The sequence below is a fragment of the Danio rerio genome, chromosome 7 (assembly GCF_052040795.2).
Source record: "Danio rerio strain M-AB ecotype USA chromosome 7, GRCz13ab, whole genome shotgun sequence".
NCBI lineage: Eukaryota > Metazoa > Chordata > Actinopteri > Cypriniformes > Danionidae > Danio > Danio rerio.
The window spans coordinates 31,372,268-31,392,825 of NC_141027.1; the positions used below are offsets into that span (position 1 = coordinate 31,372,268).

Sequence of the window (20,558 nt, forward strand, 5' to 3'; positions counted from 1 at the left end):
CTGATTAATTATGAAAATCTGAAAGTCTGTCTGGTTCAGACAAGCAAATCATGTTGTTTTTTTAGTCACACAGGGTTTTCAACTCTGCGCTCGTAACCTTTCGATGTCCTTTGCTCCACAAGATAGAACACAACCTAGTTCAGTCATTCAGCTGCAATGGATCACCATTGTCATCTCTGCAATGTCCGCAGTTTATTAAGTGTGGGGGAAATCAAGCGTGAGTTTTCCTGTGCGCCTGAGCCAAGGACCCTCGCAGCCCCAGGACGCTTGTGAACCTCCTCGTACATCAGTCTCTAAATCTTACAGTTTGCTGGTCGCCTGAAAAAAACTTATCATGTTCTTATCTCCCAGCATCCCTCGCAACCACATAACAGTGGGCTGTTATTTTATTGAACGGCAACAATGTATATCACTATGTAATTATTTTTATAGGTAATAACTCTAGAAAATAAACAAAAAGGTTTAGAATAATAAAACACTTAAATACTTTAGAAATTAAAATAATATTTTTTCTTTTAGATATACTTGTGTAGGCATACACAACATTGGATTTTTGCTGATGTTTTCAAACTTATTTAGGTTGAGCTGATGCTAATCTTTTCTGTTTGGGTGTTTTTGAGAAGGGCTAATTTACAGGTTAATTTAGTTAGTCAGGTTTTAGTTTTTTTTTTAAGGGTTAGCTGTCACAATAAATTAAATCAAGACTTCGGATTTTATGACCCCAATTAATCCTTTGTTTTTAGATAGAATAAAAAAAAATGTGTTAAATTGTATTAGTGTAACAGCATTGTCACATTTGGAAACGAACCTCGGACAACAAAAGAAAGAATCCAAGTGCAATTTAATAAGAGAATTTGTGAAAGCAGGAAACAGTCAAAACAACGTGAACCACGTATATGGGCATCCAAAACATAGACGAAAACAGCCATGAGGTGAAATAAAACTAGGCAGCGGTCAGAATATATCAAAATAACAAAACTAAGATCAGGAACACGACAAAGATAAATAGCAAACAAAAACTAACACATAATGGCTGCAAACAAAGACTCTGCCCTGAACTGGTGTATGTGTGGCGTATAAGTAGTCCAGATGACAGGATTCAGCTGTGTGTGGGAATCGTAGTGTGTTAATGTGATGTGTAGTTCACCAGCAATCTGTCAGGAGTGGATCCCTGGTGATCATGACAAGCAGCCCCTGAATGAATTTCTCATGGGGCAGACACTAGGACACAGCTGGAGGCTGCTTAGGGGCAATATTGTAAAGTAAAAGGATTAATAGTGCAGATACTGAATTAAGTTCTGTATGGTTGATGTCACAGTCAATAAGTCAACCCTTTGTTCATAAATACACTTATGAATATATCAAACAAGCATTTTATGATATAAATTCATGTTATTTGTGTATTTTACTTTCATTTTCCTAGTCTAATGTGAATCGGTTATTTTATCTGGCGGGCATTGGAACCTGGGGAAACACATTAGTCAGCAGAGCCTGTAATGCTACATAGGCGGCTGTTTTAAGGGATAGTTCACCCAAAAATGAAGATTAACTGGTTTCAAACCATCTTGAGTTATTTTTTTTTTCTGTTGGACACATAGAAGATGACATTTTCAAGCTAAAAACCTGTAACCACTGACTTCTATAGTAGGAAAAATGGTTAAGTCAGTGGTTACAGGTTTCCTACTTGCTTTAAAATATCTTATTTTGTGTTCAACAGAAATAAAAATGAAACAAAACTTGTTTTGTTTTAAACAAGTGAAAGTTGAGTAAATGTTGGCAGAATTCTGAGTTTTGTATGAACTATGCATTTAACTTGCTGATGCCTCAATCACACTAGCATTGACTTTGTCGCTGCCTGTCGCTCTGGGTGGCGACCTGCTGCAAACAGGTCTATGTAGGTGTACAGCACAGAGAATACAACCGGCATCTGGGCGAGCTGAGAGAGGATCATATGAGCTCTACTATTGTTTCTATTAGCTGTCACTCAATAAAGTCTCTCTTCGTTTGCATAAAGTTGAAGGATTTTCAACTTTGTTGTGTCGTTCGACACGCCCACCTGGTTGCCAACGGTCACTGTCGCTTGCGTAAATGGAGGTCGCCGGAAGTAGCTCACTTTCCACTCCACTTTCCAAATATTATTCTCTAAATATCATTCCACGGTCGCTTGTCGATTTGCTGCTGTGAGTCGCTCGTAGTGTGTATGAGGCTTGAGACAAATTGTACACTGAGTTATTCTGTACTCACATTCGCACTTTAGTAATCCAAAACAGTTTATCTAAATCACAGGAGAAATTTCACCTCAGATTGCTAACCTGATCTTACTACAAGCACTTTATGGGTAACAATTTATGGTAACAGTAACAATATATACCCTTGTACCTCCCAACCCTATTGCTACATATGCTCACTATTCATCTGTGTCGAGAGTGTTGACATGACTGTCAAACTTTCCCTTTTCAGTCTCCTCCTGTCTCTGCTGACATGTCTGGCTCTGCAAGGTTAACGTCCCGTCAGGTAGAGGGTCTCATTAGTAAATCACTGTGTCACTGAGGTAAAGCTTCTGATTTACAACTCTCAGTAATCTGGCCAAGCCGGACCTGACAGCTTTAAACTCTTTCCCTTGTGCACGCAAACCGTGATTTAAAGCAGCCAAAATGTCCAATGTATTTCATCCTTCAGGACTGAAATCTCACAAGTGTCAGGTGAGAAATAAAGAGAATCGTTTTTAATGGGCAGGAGAGGAACCAGGAGTTGTGGCTTGCAAAAAAAAAAAAAAGAAAAACGAGTACACGTTTGAGATCTATCAAGCTGCGCAGGGTCACATTGATGGGGTGTGGGGCAGGGAAATTACGTAAAGATTGGTTTCTCTTGCTGACCATATGTCACTGGCCATGTTTCAGCGTGGTCCACTGAGGAATTGTGGGAGAAGTAGTATATCAGCACCCAGAGAAAAATAGCCCAGTGCTCTGTAGTGCACTTGTGTTTTTCATTTATTCATGTGAGCTGTTAGGGGCCGTCTCGCAGTAATGAGAGCGGGCTCAGATGGCGGGATCAACGTTAATTGTTTTGCTTGGAGTTATTGATTATTGAGTGCTTTAATTATTAGCCACATCTGTTCCTTTCGCTTTGCCCATGGATGAATAGTTCGGATCAATCACATTTGATTTTTTTTACGCCCTTTTTTTAAGTCCTGTGAAACAGTTGGTTTATTTTTTGTTTGATAAAACTAAACACACTCCAGTAATGATTATTCCATTTTGTACTTTGGCTACATTTCAGAAGAAAATAGACTTTGTGAAATGACTGTTAAATGGTCTGTTAAACTTGGAAACTGGATACTCCAAACCAGGGGTTATAGTATAGGTATAGTTCACCCAAAAATAAAAGTTCTGTCATCATTTACTCACCGTTTACTTGTTTAAAACCTTTTTGAGTTTCTTTTTCCTGTTGAATACAAAAGATGACAATTTGAAAAATGCTGGAAACTTGTAAGCATTGACTTCCATTGTGTCACAGCCAACAGAGGATTGCGCTTGGTCTTAAAGCCTTATTCGATGCAATATTTTCATAATTCATGATGGCATAGCAGTCAAAATAGGACAAATGAGCTCATGTATGGGACAAATTCTGGACCTTTGACAGTGAGAGGTGGGTCTTTCGAACCACCCGAACCCCCTCTGGCTACGGGCTTGTTTATGTATTAATAATTCACAGTTTTACTGTTTTTACTTGGTGAGCTTAAAATAAACACACACAAACAAACTTATCGAACCCATACTTTTCCATTAAAGTGTAGAAATCTCTGAAAGGACTGGAAAAGGCATGTACTTTTGTTGACCAAAATATGTTGGAACCCTACATGTGGAAACATTCTGCAAAGGCAGTTTAATGAGGTGAAAAATTGCACCCCACTGTCTTTTTTGTTTATCAGTAGTCTTAATATACCCCCATAACCTCTGAAACTGACATTCCGCTTCCTTTTTTCCCCACAGATAACTTTCTTCATGCTGTTGTCTGCTGTGTGTGTGATGCTGAACCTCGCAGGAGCCATCCTTTCCTGTCAGAATGCCCAGTTGGTCAACTCTCTGGAGGACTGTCAGCTGGTAAGAGCCGTGTCCTCAAACACATGCCTCAAATCACTTCTTTGTTGCAAAGGGAACCTTAAATGCAAAAGGGAACCTTTTGTCCAAACTAAAAGCAGCTTAGTCCTAAACCTGTGTTGTTTTGCCATTCAGTCAAAACTAGGAGTGTAACGGCACACAGAAGTCAGTACCTCAGTATGTCCCTCAGTTTTGGCCTCATGAGTCAATATGGGTTTAGTACAACGTGACTAAACAACAGTTACCCTTTTCTGTTTATTGCTAACAGGCAGACATGTTTTGTCACAATCAGCTTCAGAAGTGAAGCTTCTTGTGCTGCAAAATTGTGAAATAAATTTAATGAAAGATACATTTTATAATTAAGAAGCATTAATTGTTCATTAAAGTTTAGAATACAATGAGCCTTAAATCTAAAATCTTTTTTATGGTAAATGCTAGCACAGGAGATCCATCCATCTGCTGTTAATGCAGAAGCAGGTGCAGTGGACAACAGACTGGCTATGTGTGCACGAAATGGGATAGTGTCTTATATTTTTATAGTTTTTTAATGTAAACTTGCTTTATTGCCATGCATGACCGTTATTGACTCTATATGTTTTTTGTGGCGCTTCGCTCAAACATGCAAAACAATGAAGCTTCGCAAACAAGTGGCACAATTTTAAAGGATACTTTAACACTAGCACTTTTGGTCCGCACTTGGGTCCATTTCATGTCAGAGTTCCATATGTTTAGCTAGTGTGAACGCTGCCTTCTGAGCTTGGATGCGCACCTGCCAACCGTGAACGAGTTTGCCTGAACTCTGGTAAAGTTCACTTTTTATATGAATCCAATCATGCTAAATAATGGAAGTGAACTGCCAACTGTACAAAAAACTTTAGTTTTGGACAAGACCATAATATGTGTGTTTAATTTGCTAGAGATTGTTGACACCTATGACAAGTATTTCTTCTATTTAGGAATATTTTGGCTAATCTGGCATTAGTGTAGTGTGCTCTGTGAAAAAACTTGCCCTGCATTAAACTGTGTTCGGCGCATATAGAAGAACTGTGTACAAAATTGAGTTTAAAAACCTATTCTATTTTACTGGTGATCCTAGCTCTTGTTCCCAGATATTCTTAGGTAATTCAGAGGAGTCAAAATTCAAAGAATTTATTGATGGATAGATGATAGAAACTATCCCTTTTCTGTCCGGGTTAAAAGAAAGAATCAATTCTTGTTGTTCATTTTTGAATCCAAAGGGAGGTTAGAAAACTGAAGTGAATGTTTTTTATCCAGACAAAAAGATGCATTCTGTTTGAACGGCCTCTAAGATGTTGCACTGCTGTGGTGTTTTTTGCCTAACTCCTGTGTATGGCACATGTATTCGTTGTTGGAGTACTGTACATAAACCAAAACCTGATATCTCTATTGTTCCAAATCAGGATTAACACATGTACCATTACACCCCTACTCAAAACTAGCCTGTCACTAAAGAATCAATCCATTGAGCAATTACAGCTCCCAGGAGCATCGTTCATTAACACCATGCCCTTGTCAAGATTTCAGTGAAATTAGCTAAGGCAGAGAGACTGAAAGTGTCTGCCGGGACCCACTTTTTTATGTCCTGTAATATTCTGTGGGAGCAGAAATAAATATTAACACCCACCACCTTTGTCCTCATTTAAACGGGTGCCCGATCAGCTGCCGGGTTTTTCCAGTAAGAAAATCATCATCATCAACTGTCTGGGGATAGATTCTCTTATACTGTGATTGAACGTGCAGAAATGGAGCGAATAGGAATCACAGTGCTAGTCAATTCACCAACATTAGCCACGCTATAACCGAATGTCCTGTCACCAGTTCACTTTGCCTTTGAGAGGAACAAATTTATTGTTTGAAAATGAGAATATGCAATAAATGCATCTTCGTCTGAGCTTGTTTCATTCTGTAGAACACGTGAAATGTTAAATGTCCCTATATACGCTTTAAATTTAGATCTAAAATAGTCTTTGTTGTGTTGTTTTATTATGGCGAATCATAATAGCTCTAAATGATTGTTTTTGATATTGAAGGATATCCCCAGTGAATGCCACAGTATGTCTGTGTGCTGCCCATTGTGCTCTTTGAATGAAGGCTTATAAAGGAGATTAATACAGCAGTCCGTCTTTGTTGTGCTTTCTATTGAGGTTGATTTATCAGCTCTACAGTGGGTCCAGGGTTTGCCCAGCATGGCATAACAGCTCAGCATGGCTTCTCCCTTTTCTGTTATTCTGAACTGGACACCACTCTGCAGCTTCAAGACCATTTATCTGCCTGGTGTGGAAGCTCTAAATAATAACTAAATGATCAGATAGGTGTAAGTACAAGGCATGTGCACCATGACTAATTTCATTAATGTTTAAACAGAAATTTTAAAGCAGACTAGTCTGAAGGTGGCCGCACACCAGATGGGAAGCACAGTGGCACAGGACAGTTTAAAATACAGCCTCAAATCAAAAAAGCTTGAGACATTGTGGAAAGCGCAAATAAAAAATAAAAAAAGTAGTGATTTCTACATTTACTCTGACTTGTATTGCATTGCAGACAATACAACAAATATTATTTAATGTTTTCCTAATGATTATTTTTTGAGACAGGTCAGGACTGCAGGCAGGCCAGTTGAGTACCTGTATCCTCTTTCTTATTTTTATTGTTTGTTTGTTTTGTTTTGCTTTATGTTTTTTGTTTTTTAAAATAAATACTTATTCCAATCTATATTCTTGTAAAAAAAGAAGTTGGAACTGGAGCAATTCAAGGGCTAGTAATCAGGTAAATTTGTTAAATAATGATTTGAAACAGGTGATGTCAGCTGGTGATTGTAATCATGATTTGGTACATAAGCAGCATCTAAGAAAGGTCTAGTCCTGTGGGAGCAAAGATTGGCCGAGGATCGCTAGTTTGCCAACAAATAAGTGAGAAAACCTTTGAAATGTTTAAAAACAATATTCACCGAAGATAGAAAAACCTTTGTCAACAATACGTAATTACATCCACAAATGCCAGTTCAAACTGTACTGTGCCAAAGGGAAGCCCTATGTTAACGGTGTTCAGAAGTGCCAGAATCGACTTCTCTTTGTTCAGAATCGACTTCTCTGGGCTCGGAGGCATCTAGGTTAAACCATGACACAGTGGAAACGTGTACTGTGGTGAGGTGAATCGCTATTTCAGGTATTTTGGGGGAGAAATTGACATTCTGTGCTCCGGACTAAAGAAGAAAAGGATCATCCAGACTGTTATCAGCAACAAGTCTAAAACCCAGCGTCTTTTATGGTACAGTATGGGGTTGTGTTAGTGCCCATGGCAAAGGTAACTTGCACATCTGTGATAGCTTTATTAATGCTGATAAGTACATATACATTTTGGAGCACAAGAGGATACAGGTACTTGACTAGCCTGCCTGCAGTCCCGACCTGTTTCCAAAAAATCATAAGGAACACATTAAATAATGTTTGTTGTTTTGTCTGCAATGAAATACAAGTCAAAGTAAATGCAATCACTACTTTCTTTTTTATTTGCCGTTTCCATACTGTACCAACTTTATCTGATTTGGGGTTGTACATGCAAATCAAATCAAATTTTACTGTGCCCATGATATTTCATTGAGGGCGTGATCATTAGTTACTAGGGATGAAACTGTATTGTAAATACCGTCATACCGCAATATTAATTTTTTTCGATATTACCGTAGTCGCATGACTCGGTAAAACTATAGGTCTTCTGAGAAAATTTGCTCAGGCGAATGAAGCGAATGGGAGGTAGCAGAAACTACAATTCCCATCAGCCCAGGCTTGGCCATCATCCCTTGCGGTCTGTTGTCGCTACAGATCCAGTAATGCGGAAATGGAGTGTGCTGCCAGAAGCAGGGATGAAAAAGAGCTGGAAAACCCTAAAGCAGGTGTTGTCGCCGCGCGCGTACTGAATAGCGGTGTTGTCGCGCGAGTTCTTATCAGCTGTGTTGTCGCGCGCGTACTGAATAGCAGTGTTGTCGCGCGCGTACTCATCAGCTGTGTTGTCGCGCGCGTACTGATCAGCTGTGTTGTCGCGCGCGTACTGTAAAGCGGGACGGAGGGTGTGTTGCGTCGCGGGGGCACTTTTGATCATTTTGGAAGGGAGCTTTCTATCCAAGACTAAAAAGGGCATGTGCACTGCACAGGTTGAGCCCTGTGTGTGCACGTGCCTGCAAGTTGGGGAACACGACTAATAACAGTCATGGGGACTGCAGAAACACAGCACACTGTTCAGATTGATGCAGACATGAGACCTCTATCTCACTCATGGTTTGTCCTCTCAAGTGAGGGCATATCTCTCTTGTCCCAGAAACTTCAGTCCCAAATGAGAGGGTTTTTTTCTGTTGCAGGGGACATTGTAAATACCCAGAGATACCAGCTTTTACCAGATTATATTTATATGATAATTTTCCTTTAAACCCATGTCTATCTAAGTGAGTGAGTGATTAAATGTTGAATGTGATGAGTTTTCAACAATACTAAATTGAAACTTAATTTTTTTACATGGTTTAATATTTTTTGTTATTAAAATTGAAGTTCCTGTTTCAAAGCTTACAGATAGATGGCTAATTTGTATGTCATTGACACTTTTGGCACTTTTTTGGAGTATTTTCATAAGTTTTGTTTTTTCCTGTAAATGATTCAATAAATACCGTACCGTGACATTCATACCGAGGTATTACCGTACCGTGAAATTCTGATACCGTTACATCCCTATTAGTTACCAATAACAAATATTTTTAAAATTATATAGAAATTATCCATTTAAAAACATTATTATTCTTTACCACTCTTGATATTATTATAGTAAATGGACCATTCACCAATTCAATATATATATATATATATATGTGTGTGTGTGTGTGTGTGTGTGTGTGTGTGTGTGTGTGTGTGTGTGTGTGTGTGTGTGTGTGTGTGTGTGTGTGTTTTTTAACTTGTCTGGTAAATGCTTATTGATTTAGATTTAGGAACTTTTTCATAAGTGAGGCGGTGGCACAGTGGGTAGCATGTTCGCCTCACAGCAAGAAGGTCGCCGCTCGAGCCTCGGCCGGGTCAGTTGGCATTTCTGTGTGGAGTTTGCGTGTTCTCCCCATGTTCGCGTGGGTTTCCTCTGGGTGCTTCGGTTTCCCCCACAGTCCAATGACATGTGGTACAGGTGAATTGGGTATGCTAAAATTGACCGTAGTGCATGAGTGTGTATGGATGTTTCCCAGTGATGAAATGTCTATTGTCTGTATGTCTGTATATTCATAGAAAATAAAAAGACTATAAAAACAATTTGTTTAGAGTAGATATGCTTCCCAGCATGGACATGTCTATTAAAAACAACTGAATTAATAGGTAGTGCAGAACCAGCATAGGCTGACTGCAGTAAATCCACTGCTTTTGAAACCATTGCTAGAGTTTAGGGGAAGATCTCACAGTTATTAATTATTCTGCACCCATATCTCTATGTACATTAATCACCTGGTAATTCTTATTTGTTTGTTTCAAACACAATTAAACGCTTGGCTGGTTTTCAGGTTATGCATGAAGGCTCTGAATTCATTTCAGCTTCCTTTTATTATCAGTGATCTGTTGTGTTTGTGGCTTTCGTTTTCTACACAAGCGTCGCCAGGTATATTCAAGCATTCAGGATTTATCATTAAAAAAATTACATTTTTTGTGACTCCAGTATATGTTTATATTCATTAAAGTTTGACTTAACATAAAAGCAGTTTTAATATTTTTTAAAAATTTGTCATTTCAATGATTAACAGAGTCCATTCAGGTCGGAAGTGATTATGAACTGAAGCCTTGTGTAATCAGAATATATACTCTTTGGTGATAAAATGAAAACTTTCTTTATAAATAATGATCTGATGTTTTTTTTTTGTTTTTTTTTGAAAGCGTCGATGGCTCTTTGAAACCTAACCTGAAAATGCATTAATGATTCATCCTACAAAGGATTGAGCGCACACTTAATTATGTGCCATGAGTTCAATAGATTGAATGTGTCATGCAGATAAAATATTCAGAGTATTTCAATCATTTTGTCTACTGTGAGGAACTCACTGAGGTTGATATGAAATCATGCATTCATACAATCATATATAATTGATCCCACTCTTTTCCCCAGCAATCAAAAGCTTAAATCTTGACATTTTGTGGAATTAGGGCTGAGCGATATGGGCAAAAAAAAGGGATCGGTTGAATTTTTTATGTCAGTGTATAAGCATAACTTTCATGATAAATCAAATCTCTTTTTCGTTCAAGTTTTGTGCTCTTGAGGGAAAATTGTTGAAATTGTTTTCACAAAAACAATATAAGTATACTACCTGACAAAAGTCTTGTCACCTAGTTTTTAGAACAACAAAATAGTAACTTGACTTCTAGTTGATCATTTGGTATTAGAAGTGGCTAATATGAAAGGCAAAAGCCTCTAGGTTACACTTATTTTACCAAAATAAAATATGATCATGCCTTGATTTTTATTATTTAATTAAGACAGTAAGGTCTGACTTTACTGAGACAAAAGTCTTGTCACTTAACAGAAATTTTGTACTGTAAAGAATATAAAGTCATGGTGCAGTGGAAAATATTTAATATTGTGTATGACTCCCGTGAGCTTAGAGGACTGCATCCATACATCTCTGCAATCACTCAAATAACTTATTAATAAAGTCATCTGGAATGGCAAAGAAAGCGTTCCTGTAGGACTCCCACAGTTCATCAAGACTCTTTGGTTTCATCTTCAATGTCTCCTCTATTTGCCCTCTCCTGTGGTTTGTTAAGTAAAGGGCAGCACAAATGTCTTGATACTTCAGGCTGTTGATGTTGCCATCTACTCTGCAGATCTTTTGCACGCCCCCATACTGAATGTAACCCCAAACCAAGATTTTTTTTTTACCAAACTTCACTGATTTCAGTGAGATCTCCAATAGAGCTTCTGCAGTATTTGAGATGATTGGAATGCAGTTCAACAGATGATTCATGGGACAAATCTACCTTCTGACACTTTTGCTAATGATGAACTAGAAGTCAAGTTATTATTTGTGGCTCTTACAACTGGGATCAACGACAAGACTTAATTAACTAGATATATAATCATTGAACGCATCTCAGTTTTTCTCAGAAAATACTGTATATTAACACAGGTCTTTCATACACTCCAACAAATTATTTTGCTGCTTGTTAAACTACTAATTTTAAATGGTCTGAAGCAAACAACTTGAGACAACTTAATTATTTTATGATTAATCCACTTAAATGTGTAAAAACTATTTAATTAACCTAATAGATTTGTGTTGGGACACCATGAAGAAATTGTGTGGAACCCAGCATTTTGTAACAGTGTACACTGACTGTACACAAAATTATTTTGCTGCTTGTTCAAACTACTTTTTTATTTAAAATGAGCTGAAGCAACACAATTCTTGAGATTTGTTTGGGACAATTTAATAGTTTTATGTTCAATCCACTTAAATCTGTTAAATCAATTAAATAGATGTTTTGGGACAACATGAATCATTTGTGTAAAACCCTGTGTTTTTTTACTGTAAATGACAGAAAATATTATTTTACATATTGTTATGTACATGAATTATCTAAATACTTGCATATTTTTAAATATTATTACTGAAGTTAATATAATAAATAGATGGAAAGAAAGCACAAAAATCAATGGAAATCTGTGGATTTCTTCAGTTGTAGATTCCGTGTCGGCCTAGTTATTCAATTTCATCATCATCATATGAAGTTTTACTCACTCGACAGCATGGAGTTTTGTCTCATTAGATACTCATTTTAAAAATGAATAAGAATTAATAACACGAGGATCCTTCCATTGCCCTCTCCTATAAAAAAAGGCCTTCATAATCCTCCAGTAATTGAACAGAAACAAAACACCATCTTAATCACGTTGTCTTGGAAATCTAACATTAATAGGCCAGTGGCAGTTCTCACCTGGTGCTGTTGTCATAATCCTGCGCTTCCTCTATAGGTTCAGAGTCTTCATGAGTCTCTACTCCACCTGATTTAGGGATTAGCATGTTGGATTAAGCATCTCTCCTCTCTGTCTACTGAACACTCGCCTCCTCAGAGACTTGATCCTGCCATGACTGAAATATTAATGAAGTTGTTTCCTCAATTCAATTAACCCCTGCTTGCAAAGTTCACGCATTGCTTTTGTGCAATATGGGTCAAATGGCGACTTCGTTTCAGTCAAACACAAAAAGCATGTATTATTCAGGACCACCATGTGCGGGGTTTATTAAGATCTTTCCTAACAAACATGTGCGATTGGGCTAATGCTCATAGGCTCAGGAATATATAGGAAGCCGATTATTGTAACAATGTGAAAGACTTAATTAAATTCTCTGGCTTTTGCAATACACAAAGCTTTTAGGGCTGGGTATTGAAATCATAACGATAGTTATGAATAAATGAAAGCATTTGTCTAGCACTTAATCGCTATACACGATAACACGCTTTTGATAAATGTTAGATAATGTTTATGCTCTAAAGTGATACTTGTATGCGTATACAGGCGTTTTGGTTTGTTTACATGCAGATTGGTCTCAGTCTTTTAAGCAGCATCAAAAAAGAAATGCCTAAATTTAGTGAAGAACACAAATGTCTGAGTGATTTAGTTTAAAGTCTGATGAAACAGTGTTGATGTTTTCAAAGCAAATAGAAGAAACACAGAACCATGAACCACCCAGTTAAATGGTGATTCAAGGGATTACAGTAGTACCACTAACTGCAATGTGGTGTTGTGGCAGGATTGGGCCATCATTTCAAAAATGGAGAGTATTATAACCTCACGCTTACATTTTTTTCTTGATGTAAGTATTTTTTCTTGAACAGTATTGACAAAAACTAAAATGAAGTATTATATGACAGGGATGTATAGCGAAAATGTAGAACAGTCACAATCACCAGCGATCGAACCCTCATAGATCGCTCGAGAACATTCACCTTCACATGGACTACAATCCTGTCTCCATGTGAACTACAAGTCCTGTCATGCACCACACACCCACACCTGTTCCAAGCCTCCTTTGATTAGATTTATACAGCTGAACCTGCTCATGTCCTGATTACACTCATATACTGTATATATGGCTCACTTTGAATCTCTCATTGCTGAGTCTTGTTTATTGTAATATTGCAGTGTTCCCTGGTATAGTTTCTATGTGTTCTGACCCTTGCTTTGTTTTATCGTTTACCCTATCTGCCGCCTGTACTGACTATCTGCCTATTACATGATGACGCCTCTGGATTTTCTTGTTTGTACTTGTTTGTGCTTGCACCTCACTCTGTTATCACTCGACTCCCTTGTGGTTACAAGAACACAACGGTTTTCCACGTAAACATTACAAATATGTTGTCTATTTGTTATTTGATTCTTTTACAAATAAATTTTTGTATGCTATGCTAGCTAGCCCCCAATGCAATTTCGTTAGGGTTAACATTATTTGTATGTGCAAATTCAAAATGTTAAATAAAAAGGATTACGCTTATTCAACAACAGAGTAAAACTGATTATTTGTTTACCATTAAATCACTGGCCAGTTCATTTTTATAGAACATTACATTACAGTCAATTACTAAAAACAGATGACAATTTGCATACCTGCGTCGCAAGCACTTTCTTGAAGTGAGATACAATGAAGATTGTATGTGTATTTACTTCAGTGATGTGAAAATTGTGTAGAAACTAGAGTCAGACTAGAGTTAAAATTGTAATAATTCTGCATTTAAATGCATTACATCAGCACAACCTCAACATATCCAATAGAAAATTGCAGTGGACAAATTTATATTTTATAAAATTTCATACACCCAGTATACTACACATTTGTGTTCACATTAATTTACAATGTTATCAGTGTAAACATGTTTTAAATGTGTTAAATGATTGGATTATAATTACTGTGATTGTGGTTGTTATAGCATTTGTGTTTCAACATCGCTAGTGTTTTTCATAGAATTATCATAGAAACCACACATACAGTAGTTACGTTTCAGCATGGTAGGGAGGTGCCTATGATTATGATGACCTAAATTTATGGCAGAATATTTAAATAATGTTTCAGAGATGTTACTGTTTTATTAAGCATACATTTATATCCATTGTTTTCTCAAACTGGTGAACAAATACATTTTAAAGTAGTTGTCATAAGTATTTATTATTTTACATATTGTACATCAAATTTATCAATCGTTGGCATGCATTTGTCATGTTCTGACTATTAAAAAGTAGTTTAAATGAACTGTTGGATTTTCAACTATTTTCACGGTGGTGCAGTGGGTTGCGCTTTTGCCTCACATCAAGAAGGTTGCTGGTTTGAGCCCCGGCTGGGTCAGTTGGTATTTATGTGTGGAGTTTGCATGTTCTCCCCATGTTTACTTGGGTTTCCCCCAAAAGTCCAAAGACATGCACTATAGGTCAATTGGGTAAGCTAAATAGTTTGTAGTGCATGTGTGTATGTCCTGGTCCCCCAGGTTGGGGGTTGAGCGTTGGGCTAACAACCCACCTCGTAAAAAATGACGAAATACCAACAAGTTGCAGGTAAATATCGACTTCGATATAAACTGCCCTGGAAGTAAGTATTTGGTTTGACTATGGTGGCACGGTGGCTCAGTGGTTAGCACTGTTGCCTCACACCAAGAAGGCAGCTGATTCTAGGACCTTGCTCGGCCAGTTGGCATTGCACCAGGTGAATTGGGTAAACTAAATTGGCGTAGTGTATGTTTGTTTCCCTATAATGGTTTGCAGCTGGAAGGGCATTCGCAGCGTACAAAATATGCTGGTGTTGCATTCTGCTGTGGTGATCCCTGATAAATAAGGGATCAAGCCGAAGGAAAATTAATGAATGGCCATTTCACCCATAAATAAACAGCTACCTTTGGTACTTTAGTAGTTACCAGAACTGAGGTAAAATAAAAGATAACATTATACTTCATTCGCTTTGAAAAAGGTATTTAAATTCAGATAGTTTATTTCATCAATATGACCCTGTCTGCAAGCTGCCGGCTACACTTTTAGTAGCTGCCATTCATAGTAACTTTGGTTTAAATTCAAAAGCACCGAAGCAGCCGAAGAATTTATTGGACATACCTTAAAATCTTGTTTTGTTGACAATTTCTCAAGGGGAAATATGATCCGGCTTTTTCAGGCAGACAGAAAACTCTATTTAACTTGTGCTGAACAAGTGTGATCGCTGTAACATGCCGGTGATGGAAGGAATTTAGCATGTCACATTTGTCCCTGGCCTGCCCCATTTACGTGTTTGTGTTTTCACCTTGAGCAGACACACAATTTCATCGTCCATTTTATGCAGAAATGAAGATTTGACTTGCATGAAGCTGAAAACAGTTTGTTTCTGTCTCTCTGCAGATCAAGTTTGACAGTGACGGCGTGTGTGTGTGCTGTGAGCTCGAGCACCTGAGATCCACCTGTAATAATCTGGGAGATACGCTTAAACTCAACCCGCTGAGAGACTGCAACACCATACGCCTCCGACTGAAGGTATCTGTTTGTGTCCTTGTTTATGTGATTTGTGGGGACACAAATTTGTGAAATGACATGGGTATAACCTAGGTATTACATAGTTGAGGGGGTTTATGAGGACATGCCTTGCGTCCTCATGATTTCAAACTGTTTAAAATCATACTTAGCATGTTTCACATTCAAAATTTGCCACAAATTTCCTGTGAGGGTTGGGTTTCAGGGTAGGTTTGAGATAAGGTTTAGAATATAATGAATAATTTGTATTAAATTGGTGGTTTTAAAATTTTTTCATTTGATCCCCATGAGGAAAATTGTTAAAAAATTATACAAAATAAAGTGTTTTGAAAAATGTAAAACTACAGAAAGGTTTTTTTTTTTTTGTTGGGGTTGGTATTAAGGGACAGAATATACAGTCTGTACAGTGTATCATGTCACTGATAGGACACCTACGATTTCAATATGATTAAAACAATCCTCTGATTAAGAGTCTACCATGTAAACAGCGTACATGCATATATTACTGCCGTTATTGAAGTAAACACTGCAATCAAACTATTACCGTTATGTAACTTTAAGACTTTTCGCCATATTTTCCCACAAGATCCACACACAGTGTTGCCAGATGTAGCTGACTGATTTCAGCCCAAAAATATCCCAAACCCGCCGAAATGCAAAAATACCCACCCAGTCATCTGTAACACGAAAGGTGGTGGGGGTGAGTTGTGACGGTCGCGAGAACACATCGAGAACACATCTATACTCATCTATTTCACAGACAAATCCGCACAATCATGTTCAAAACCGCCCAATCTGGCAACACTGTCCACACACGCGACAGTCAGTATGAAGGACCGCACACACACACACATCGTGAAATGCGAAAAAAAAAATTTCTTTCGATTTGCCGTTCGTTATCAAAACACTCTCACCAGTCCTTACTCATTATTTATTTCTAATACCCCAGTTTGTCATAAAGGCATGAATGAAAATTTCATGAGTAAATGTGAAACTGCCGAACTGCAGTTAAACTCACCCAAAATTACAGGAAACTCTTACATGGAAGCATGTCACGTAAACGCCTTAATTATATTGTTGTCTATTAAGGCAAATAACTAGATTACAGATGTCCATGTAAGCGTAGTCAGCAGTGTCTTCAAAGTTAGTGAAAGATTCAGAAGCACATCCTGCTGATTTGATGCAGAAGTGCTCTTGTTTGTCAGACGCTCACCGGTTTGACTTTCATTCACCGTCATTCATTTTAAAAAGCACCCGGTCCATTTTATTTGCATATATGTTACTCAAACGCACAAACTCTATATGTGCCTGATAGTTAGATGTGGAGCTAACATTATTCAGATTCGCTCTAGTGAGCGCATACAAATCGTCATCATAATTTCTTTGAGTACATGCCTCAATGTCTCATGCCCCCCTTAATAGGTGCTGGCGCGCCCCACAGTTTGAAAACTTCTGCTTTAAAACATGTCTGTACATAAAATAATATCTATGAGAATCCCCATAAACATGAAAACCCAATACGTGCGTATTTGTGCTTGGGTAAAGGTGTGTGTGAACAGTTGCAGCAACCAGAATGTAAATGGGATAAGACATCATGCTTGGAATTGATTTCAAATCATTGTTAAAATAGCCAGCTAATTTTCCTTACACTCATTAATAGCCTCATTTATCAATCTGATATTACATTATTAAGATTTTTTTTAGCATTTCAATTAGACTTATTGATTGCTTGAGTTAATGAATATTGGATTAGACCAAGTAAATGAGGAAAATTAAATACATTAGACATGTAAATGGTGATTGTTTTATCATTGTGATGATGAAAATGCTCAGTGTGAAAGCGTGGATATACATTTGGAAGATATCTAATCATATTTAATTAACCAGATAACACTCAACTAAAAGGAATGAGAAAAACAATAAAAGATGTAGAAAACAATGAACAAAAACAAAAGAAAACAATGAAGAACAAGCTTGATCAATATTCATTGTCTAAAAAGGAGTGGCTTTCTTTGGTACTGACTGTACCACTTATTCACTTACCACTTATTGTTCCAAAAAAGTCTGTATACCTTTGCTTAAAAATACAGTAAAGACACTAAATATGTACAGTGGCGTAAAGTAACAAATTACAAATACTCAAATTAATGCGAGTAGATTTTCAAAGGAATTGTCATTTACTAAGTAGAGTTAAAATATGTGTACTTTAACTTTCACTTGGATACATTTTTAGTGCAGTATCTGCAGTATCGGTTATTTTACTCTACTATTTTCATTCGAATTGCATCACTACTTTATTTTTCTTCTTTATGGAGATTGGCTGAATATAAAACCCAGTTCTGGGTTTTCGCATCCTTTTGAACAACTTTATGACATGGGCGCTTTATAAAGGCAGCAAACTGTTTTGAAGCATTAAAGGTGACCAAAAAGATGTACAAAATCTTTATATGCAATGACCCAGATACTGTTTAGACACTGTTTAGACTGACTAAACAATCATTAAATGCACTACAGAATGTTATGTTTTCACACACACTCACAAATTGCATGTAAACACATCAGCTGTTCACAGCGTAATACTCACTACTCTTTAATACTTTTAGAAGCTACTTTTTACTCTTAGTATGGGTAATAATTAAGACAGACACTTTTCACTAGTCTTTTCATAATCCTTCGATAATGTGCGATATAATTATTTTTTAAATAATGGTTTCTACTTTGGGTACATTTTAAAATGTTATTTAATATTGTCAAGGTTCATTTTAAACTGCTATAACTACAGTCATAAGTATCAGATGATTTTATTCAGTCATTTACATACTCATTTGCTCAAGCAAATACTTATTCATTCATTCATTCATTTTCTTGTCGGCTTAGTCCCTTTATTAATCCGGGGTTGCCACAGCAGAATGAACCGCCAACTTATCCAGCAAGTTTTTTACGCAGCGGTTGCCCTTCCAGCCGCAACCCATCTCTGTGAAACATCCACACACAAATTCACACACACTCATACACTGTGGACAATTTAGCCTACCCAATTCACCTGTACCACATGTCTTTGGACTGTGGGGGAAACCGGAGCACCTGGAGGAAACCCACGCGAACGCAGGGAGAACATGCAAACTCCACACAGAAACGCCAACTGAGCCGAGGCTCGAAACAGCGACCTTCTTGCTGTGAGGTGACAGCACTACCTACTGCGCCACTGCTTCACCCGAAATACTTATTATTTTCTGTTAATTTTACATTTAATAATTAATTAAGGAATTGTATTTTTATTATACACAAACACACACACACAAACACACATATATTATTCTGTACAAACTATATGCATAAAATTAGATTTGAACTGAATGTAGAATGAGGTGTCATGGTGGCTCAGTGGTTAGTACTGTCGCCTCACACTGAGAAGGTCACTAGTTTGAGTCCTGGCTGAGTCAATTGGCATATCTTTGTGTAGTTGGCATGTTCTCCACGTGTTCGCATGGGTTTCGTCCGGGTGCATCAGTTTACCCCACAGTCCAAAGACATGCTTTATAGGTGAATTGAATAAACTACATAGGCCATAGTGTCTATGTGAATGTGATAGTGTATGGGTGTTTCCCAGTACTGAGTTGCGGATGGAAGGGCATCTGCTGTGTAAAACATATGCTGAATAAGCTGGTGGTTCATTCCACTGTGGCAACCCCAGATTAATAAAGGGACTAAGCCGAACGGAAAATGAATGAATGAGAGAACAGGAATTGAAGGGACTGGCCTGTAGAGTACTTGGAGTACATTTTGTTGTAGTGAAGTCCCTAAACCCAATTAATAGTGTTTTCCTAAGCTAACAAGAAGAGAAAAGGGCACTGCAACCACATAGTATTATTACTACATTGATAGTAAAATTAGCACTTTGCTTATCACATATGTGGAACCATGCTTCACCGGATATGAACCTAAGCATTCTGCACAACACCGTACAAACTGTGCAACTGTGTACACTGACCATGCCAGAAAAGTGGTCCTTAGGTGAGTTGATAGGTAGGCGAGGGAAACTAGAAAGTAAGAGTACTAAATAAGGCTCTCATGATTGTCAATGATGAGAGACATCCTTTATCAAACACCTTCCAATTGTTAACTAACTAACTAACTAACTTATTCGACTACAAATCATAGACACTGTTAATTCTTTTGTGGTGTTTATTTAATGTTGTGCAAACAACTGCATGAAAATAATCTTTCATTTGTCAGTAATATGACCCTGTAACTATCATTACTGCAAAAGGGACCAAAAGTTGGCGTCATAATGTCCAGTAGTGTTCATTTTTCCTAGAAACTGCCGTCAAATGTATACTAATGTAAATGCTGAAGTACTTTTTGCCATTTTACAAAAATGTAGGACGAAGCACATATTTCCAATAAGCCCATGTTGCAAATATGAGTATTGAATTTTGGTAGTCTGTGGTATAAATGTGCAGGTTCAGACCCAGGTAGGATTACGTATAGCTGCCTCAATCTTCTCTGGCACTGTTATACCCGTGGGCAAGCACTTAACCCTAAGTCACTCCAAGGGTATTGTGCCTACAGGAATGTTCTGGAAGTCACCTTGAATGAAAATGCCTGCTAAATGATAAGTGCATTTCAGTGTTATGAATATGATAGCGCTCATTTATTAAATTAACATTCTTGCATTACAGCCCTACAGTTTTAGTTTTTTATTATACTGTATCATGATATTATTTCAGTACATAAAGAGGAAGAGATGTCTTAAGCATTAATGTTTGTGCTCTTGTTCTGGTATTTAGCTTTATATGCTGTTTTTAAGCTCAGAATTTCTGCATTAAGGTTTTAACGGATACATTTATAAAACGATCACACTTTTAGCCTGAAGAAGTATTTTTTTGACTCCGTTCCCATACACATTTGGCTTTCTCC

General features: G+C 37.4%; 1 protein-coding gene and 1 long non-coding RNA gene across 3 annotated transcripts in view; one reads left to right on the forward strand and one right to left on the reverse strand.

The window, feature by feature from the left end:
- The window catches only part of LOC141375384 (uncharacterized), a 38,862-nt gene extending 26,635 nt beyond the window's left edge, over positions 1 to 12,227 (reverse strand). The window contains exon 1 of the long non-coding RNA XR_015495796.1: positions 12,071 to 12,227. This is a non-coding gene — a long non-coding RNA (uncharacterized LOC141375384). The remainder of the gene's footprint in view (positions 1 to 12,070) is intronic.
- Positions 1 to 20,558, forward strand: part of entrep2 (endosomal transmembrane epsin interactor 2) — a 205,877-nt gene that overhangs the window by 150,737 nt on the left and 34,582 nt on the right. For both annotated transcript variants that reach the window (XM_087261287.1, XM_087261288.1), the window contains exons 3-4: positions 3,993 to 4,103; positions 15,510 to 15,641. In XM_087261287.1, the coding sequence (XP_087117413.1) occupies positions 3,993 to 4,103; positions 15,510 to 15,641 (243 nt within the window). The remainder of the gene's footprint in view (positions 1 to 3,992; positions 4,104 to 15,509; positions 15,642 to 20,558) is intronic.